The sequence below is a fragment of the Macrobrachium nipponense genome, chromosome 28 (assembly GCF_015104395.2).
Source record: "Macrobrachium nipponense isolate FS-2020 chromosome 28, ASM1510439v2, whole genome shotgun sequence".
Classification (NCBI taxonomy): domain Eukaryota; kingdom Metazoa; phylum Arthropoda; class Malacostraca; order Decapoda; family Palaemonidae; genus Macrobrachium; species Macrobrachium nipponense.
In genome coordinates this window covers 48,453,902-48,460,893 of record NC_087217.1, presented here as the reverse complement: position 1 = coordinate 48,460,893, position 6,992 = coordinate 48,453,902, and the positions used below count along the sequence as shown (strand labels likewise).

At 39.5% G+C, this 6,992-nt stretch overlaps 1 protein-coding gene across 1 annotated transcript in view; it reads left to right on the top strand.

Annotated features, from left to right (window-relative positions):
• LOC135201178 (ice-structuring glycoprotein-like) overlaps window positions 1–6,306 on the top strand; it is a 90,137-nt gene extending 83,831 nt beyond the window's left edge. The window contains exon 2 of the mRNA XM_064230053.1: window positions 5,496–6,306. Within this exon, the coding sequence (XP_064086123.1) occupies window positions 5,496–6,306 (811 nt within the window). The remainder of the gene's footprint in view (window positions 1–5,495) is intronic.
• The last annotated feature ends 686 nt before the right edge of the window (window positions 6,307–6,992 follow it).

The following is a 6,992-nucleotide window of genomic DNA, read 5'->3' as shown; positions in this document are numbered from 1 at the left end:
CCTAACCCTCCTTCATGGGCCACCTCCCCCTCCCCTACCACCTACCACTAAGATCTCTCCATACCCCCTCCCTTCATCCACTATGGGGGACTCGGGGACTTGGGAAGAGTGCGGGATGGGTGGGGCTGGGGGTGAGGGGGGAAAGGGGGGAAAGGAGGCTATTCCCTCCTCCAACCCCAACCAAAATCTCCCCCATGTCTCTTTCTTTCCCCTCCCCCTAAAAATCTCCCTATGCTCACTCCCCCCCTCCCCGTCCGCCCCCCATTACCTCTTCAGCCCCTACGGATCCCTGGACGTCGTGGGAAGACCGTAGCGTGAAGAGTGGGGTGGATTTTTGAGAGAGAGAGAGAGAGAAAATGTAAAGGTAAGTACAAAATCAGTGCCTTCCGGCGGGTGGGTATGTGTGTGTGTTCCTTTCAAATTTATTAGATAATCGTAAGACGTATCGGCGATAATGTTCTTTTAATCACTGTGATTAGGACTCCTTGAATCCACACAAGGGAGAAGGAGATTCCTCGGTGCTTCCAACAGCTTCGTTCGACTGCAAAGTGCAAATTTCAAGTCTCCAGGGAGGAAATTGCGACGTGAAAACGCTACTGGAACTATTTTCTGTTTTTTTTTTATCGCAAAAATAAAAAACACGGAGAACATAATAATGGGTAAAAAAAGAAAAAAGAAAATCAATTATCAAAATAACATCATGATAAAGCGTTGACTGATAAGTTGCTCTACAATTCACTCTGCAACTAACTCGTTTTCTGGAAAATGTTACAAAAAAAAAAAAAAACAATTATGAATTCCTGAGGAAAGAAGAAAACTTAACAGGAAGAGGAAACTTCATATTTTTGCTACCAAAGCTAATAAAAAAAAGCAGCAACAACTACATTGAAAGTGAAATTGTTCAGGATGAAAAATCTATACGTCTTTAAAACGCCTCTTGCTTTGAAACGAGGGAGGTTGGAGTGGCTGGACAGAAAACTGAGTGTAATGCCTACAGTGCACCACATGAGTGCACTGACGTACCATTCTACGGGATAAATCGATAGAGATAATGTGGACGGTGCATGGTACAGAAGATAATTTGTTGAGTTTTTTTGTGTGTGTGGGGGTGGGGGGGGGGGGGGGGCAAGTATCAAAATGTAAGACTGGTTTGACAAAAGAGGAGATTTGAGAAAGGGCATATTACATGAGGCGAGATCTCAGAGAAACGACATTTGCTGTATAGACAGAGCAATATGATACGAAAATAAGTCGCAAATGGTGAGTGGAATCGCTAATCAAAAATCGAGAAAAAAAGTTGAGGAGACTGGTGAAGAAGACAGCGTTTAAAGAGTGAGAGGAGGACCTATACACAGTGCTAGACAGACTGAGTAGCTATAAGAATATACTACGTTGTGAAAGTTTTCTACACAAGGGTTTCATCCATGATTCCTCAGTTAAATTAAGAAATTCTGCGAAACAACGTCAAGTAAATAAAAGATACTACTTTAATCATCAATATTCTCCATCGCTAATTGCAAATTTCAAGCAGTAGCGAAGAAGAAAAAATAATACAAAAGAAAACACTTCTGAGGCTTTTAAAAGCAGATCTAATAAATCTTCTCGGTTACACATTATATCACACAACCTGCACATTAACGGCGATACATAACCTCTCACAACGTAAACATCACATCACATTAATGAGAGCTCGTCGTCTTCCTCTCCCCTGAGCCACACCTTCAAAAAAATAAAAATACAACTCATCTAAAAAGAATAAGGCAAGAAAATAACTTTTAAATAGCATGAAACCTTGACGTAATCGTAAAAACAGTGCATCATCACATTCCTCTAATCTTCGTCAAATTCTTTCACTTTTACAAGATAAGAAAACTTTGTCTAGATGCTGAAGTTTACCAGAGCTCAGATGTAATTAGCTGGTATAAATCCGCTGCGAGGCCTTTCGACTTTCCTCCTTTACTAAGCAGACTGACACAGATATGAAAGTTTACAAAGAAAGTTCATATAAATGAGAGAGGGAATATAGAGGAAAATATGTACCAGGAATCCTGAAGAATTAGTAGACCTACCACAAACAGGGGTACAATTTACAAAAGAGGTTTACAAAAGATGAAGTCCAACTTCTCGGAAGCAGGGACATGACGATGAGAAGATTATGAACTGTGAAATGTGATCTAATACTACCCTGTATCAACAGACTTCATGTTCATAAAGATTTTAATCTCAAAACAAATTCAAAAACCTCACGTAAAAAAAAAATGGTGTATAATCCATCACGCTGTTTTATGGCTCGACAAAGATTGGAGCGCTTATTTCGTCTTAGTTAATTCAAAATCCTTTAAATTTACTGGCTGATTTCCTGGTATATTATCCAGTATTTAATCTTATTTTTTCACACTTTTTTTTATATCACTTTCCCGTCAGTCATCTTTTTTATCCAGTTTTCCCATGAGTAATTTTTTAATATCTAATTTCCCTCACCAATCATCTATTCTTTATCTTATTTTCCTCATAAATCATTTCATAATCTCATTTTCCCCATTAGTCATCTTTCTTTTCTTTTTATTTCATTTTCCCTTAACAGTCGTCCTTTTTTTCCTCAATCATCTTTCTTTATTCAATCTTATTTCCCTTTATCAGTCAACTTTCTTTTCTTTTCTATTTCATTTTCCTTATCAGTCATCATTCTTTATGTTTATTCTCATTTGCTTCATCAGTCATCTCTTTTTTTTTTTATCTCACTTTCGCCAACTCGAGCATTTTTTTATCTCTTTATTCCATCTTCAACAAAATTGCCAGAAATCAAATAATATCAAAGAAATCTTAAGAGAATCCTGGGAAAAAAAGACAAACTACCTATCAGACAAAAATTGTTAAAAATACCGACAAACCAGGAGGGAGGAATAGGGCTAGAATTCTTCGTCCATCCATCTGCCACGAGAAACAACCACCCCCCCCCCCCCCCCCCCCCAATCTGTCAACAGCTTTCCCTCCCCCAAAAAAAAAAAAAAACCCCGATGGCAAAAAAAAAAAAAAGACTAACCAGAAGATAGAAACAGAGCTGGATATATTCGTCAATCCATCTACCACGAAAGAAATCCCCCCTTAACTCAACGGCCCCCCCCCCCCCACCCTCCCGTCCCCTCCACAAATAAAAAAAGGCCAACAAATAAAAAGTTAAAAAAATAGACAAACGAGAAGAGTGAAATAAGGTAAGTAAGTATATCCGTCAATCCATCTACTAGAAATCTCCCCACGTATCAAACGACCCTTCCCCCCATACTCCTCCTAACGACCCTTCCCCCCCAAAATATATCCCCCCCTCAACGCCCCTCCCCAAAAAACTTCCCCCTCAAAATCCCCTCCCTCCCCAAAAAGCTACCTCTACCTCCGCAACGTCCCCTCCCCCGAAAAACTCCCTTCTCAACGACCCCTCCCCCAACAAAACTCCCTCCTCAACACCCTCTCCCCCCCAAAAAACCCCCAAAAAAAACCCCCCTTCCTCAACACCCTCTCCCCAAAAAATCCCTCCTCAACGCTCCCTCCCCCAAAAAGCTCCCTCCTAAATGGCCCCTCCCCAAACTCCCGCCTTAACTTAACGCCCCCTTCCTCAACGGCCCCCTCCCCCAAAAACACTCCTCAACTCCCTCTCCCCCAAAAAATCCATCGTAAAAAAAGAAAATGCCGACAACCTAAAAGAGAAATAAGAGCTAGTTGGATATATCAAGTCAATCCATCTACCACGAGAATACAGTCCCACCCCACACCTTCCATCCCTTCCCCCTCCACTCCCCCCCCCCCGAAAGCCTCCTCGCTCTCTCTCTATCTCTCTCTCTCTCTCTCTCTCTCTCGCGTGCGCAAAGCCATCTCATCAACGACGCCCTCCACTAAAGGAGGAGCAACGAGGAGCCAAAATTGGTGGCTTGTGCGCGCCCGAATTGACTTCGCCTAAGGACCGCATGAAACCGCCAGCCATTGTGCATCAATATTATTAATAAATAATAATTTAAATTATATAGAATAATATTGTATACATTTATACATATGTATGTATGTATAAATTTTAAATTATTTTCATGCTGATTATATTGAATTAATCAACATAGGGAAGCTGTATAACCTCATGCCAACTAATATATGATCATAATCTAGAGCAAGGCGAGAATGTTCATCAACAATATCTGGGAAAATCTCTCTCCTCTCTCCTCTCTCTCTCTCTCTCGTCTCTCTCTCTTCCTATTCTTTCTCATCTCCGTCATCGCTCTGTCTTCTCTGTCTCTCTAATATATCTTAATGTATGTATATCCTGTATATAATGTATGTATGTATGTATACTGTATGTATATATATTATAAAGTTTGTAATTGTAATGTAATAGCAACATGTAATTACATTCTATATATTTAATAATGTAATATATATATAAATAATATATATAATTATTAATATGTGTTGTGTGGTGTGTGCGTGTATAGTATATATTGTATATATATACATATACATATACCAATTTATAACTACAATACATATATTTACATATATGTGTGTATGTATATGATATATATACATATATATATATATATATATATATATATATCTATATATATATATATATATAATATATATATATATATATATATGAAAAAGATCCAGTACTGACAAGAACGCTTAATCTGATAACAGCAATGCTAATTGCATTTTTACCTACTTTAATGATAAAAATAAAAATATAAAAAAAACTTACATTTTACTAATAAAATAAAAAGTATTAAAAAACCTACATTTTACTGATAAAAATAAAAATATTAAAAAAACCTACACTTTACTAATAAAAATAACAATATTAAAAAATCTACACTTTACTGATAAAAATAAAAATATTAAAAACCTACACTTGGCTGATAAAAATTAAAATAAAAAACCTATACTTTACTAATAAAAATAAAAGTATTAAAAAACCTACATTTTACTGATAAAAATAAAAATATAAAACAACCTACACTTTACTGATGGAAATAAAAATATTAAAAAAAACTACACTTTACTGATAAAAATAAAAGTATTACAAAAAACTACACTTTACCGATTAAAATGAAAATATTAAAAAAATTTGAATCACTATTAAAATGAGCAAAGATATGGGGTAGCTAATGATGATAGGAAGAAGACGAAGGGGATAGGATCCTGGCGTCGCAAAAACTGTGGTCGTAGGCCAAGAAATGACAAAACCATGGAGATCCAGACATTAAAATTCTGAAAAAAAAATGGGAAAACCTCATAGATCGGAAAGGAGTTACGTAAGGTAAACATTCTCACAGAGAGAGAGAGAGAGAGAGAGAGAGAGAGAGAGAGAGAGAGATTAACAAGTCCCAAACAGCGGGGACGACACAGGCCAGCGGCCTGATAGCGCCCCCCATCTCTCTCTCTCTCTCTCTCTCTCTCTCTTCTCTCTCTCTATGTGGATGCGGATGATGATGGTGGTGCTGTGGTTGCAGCAGCTTCTTCTCTACTGCTGTTGATGTTACTGCTGCTCTTTCTGCTAAAACAGCTGCTGCTTCTGCTGTAACAGCTGGTTATATATCTACTGTTACTGCTGCTGCTCTTTCTGCTCCCACAGCTGCTGATTCTGCTGTTACTTCTGCTGCTGCTGCTCCTGTTACTGCTACTATTGCTCCTCCTATAATTGCTTTTACTTCTGCTACTTCTTCTTCTTCTGCTGTTGCTGTTACTGCTATTATTGCTGCTCTTGCTACTGCTCCTAAAACTGCTTTTACTTTTGCTTCTACTGCTACTTCTTCTGCTGTTCCTGTTACTACTTCTATTGTTGCTCCTGTTACTGCTAGTATTGCTCCTGCTGCTGCTCCTATTACTGCTTCCATTGCTGCTTCTGCTGTTTCTTCTTTTTCTGCTGCTGCTACTGCTTTTTCTGTTGTTCCTGTTACCTATTTTAACTCTGCTGCTCTTGCTACTGCTTTTTCTGCTGCTACTGCTGTTTCTGCTGCTCTTGTAACTGCTTTTCCTGCTGCTGCTACTGCTTTTTCTGCTGTTCCTGTTACTGCTTTTACTACTGCTAATACTGCTTTTACTGCTATTGCTACTGCTTTTCCTGCTGCTCTTGCTACTGCTTTTCCTACTGCCCATGTTACTGTTACTTCAACTGCTTCTACCGCTTCAAATGCTGCTCCTGTTACCGATTTTAACTCTGCTGCAGCTGCAGCTGCTGCTGGTGCTGTTGCTGCTGTTGCTGCTGCTGTTGCTGCTACTGCTGCGTCGTCAATTAATTCTGCCGACCTGCTCTGCGCCTAATGACGCCCACACTTGGGAACAGGGGAATAGCATGTCGCCCGCACATAACTCAGCGGCATCATCCCTTCTATTTGCAGGGTCTTAACACACTCGTATTAGGGAACAAAGACTCCTTAAACACCGGTTTAGGAGCCACCACCGCCTCTTTTTAAAAATCCTTCCATTGAACAGCAGCGCTACTACACAAACAGAATCCCCCCACCCCCGGGACCTGACCTTCATTACAAGAATCAATTCTGGCGTAATGAATGATAAAACTTCGTAAAAGTTATGATTTTCTCACCTCGAGCTCATCAACGCTCACGTCCCCTCCTCCCCCCTCCTTTTCCCACATCTCCAACCAACCCCCCCCCCCCCTCATCATCTACTGACACACTATAAAAACACCCATCTCAGTCAAGGAACAAAACCTTTAATAATAACATCAAGAGGTTACTATCTCGCTACCGCTCTCTCTCTCTCTCTCTCTCTCTCTCTCTCTCTCTCTCTATCTCTCTCTCTCACACACCCATCTCATCACGCCCTTCTCCCAACACCTGGGTCGCTTACCTGCATTTAAAGTGAATTACAGGTGGCAGTAGCCGGGCCGAAGAAATAATGATAAATAAAATACCGACGGTAATTGAACAAATGTTGAGGCGGCTTAGATCAAAGGGCGCAAATGGAGACTAACGCCTCTGGAATAG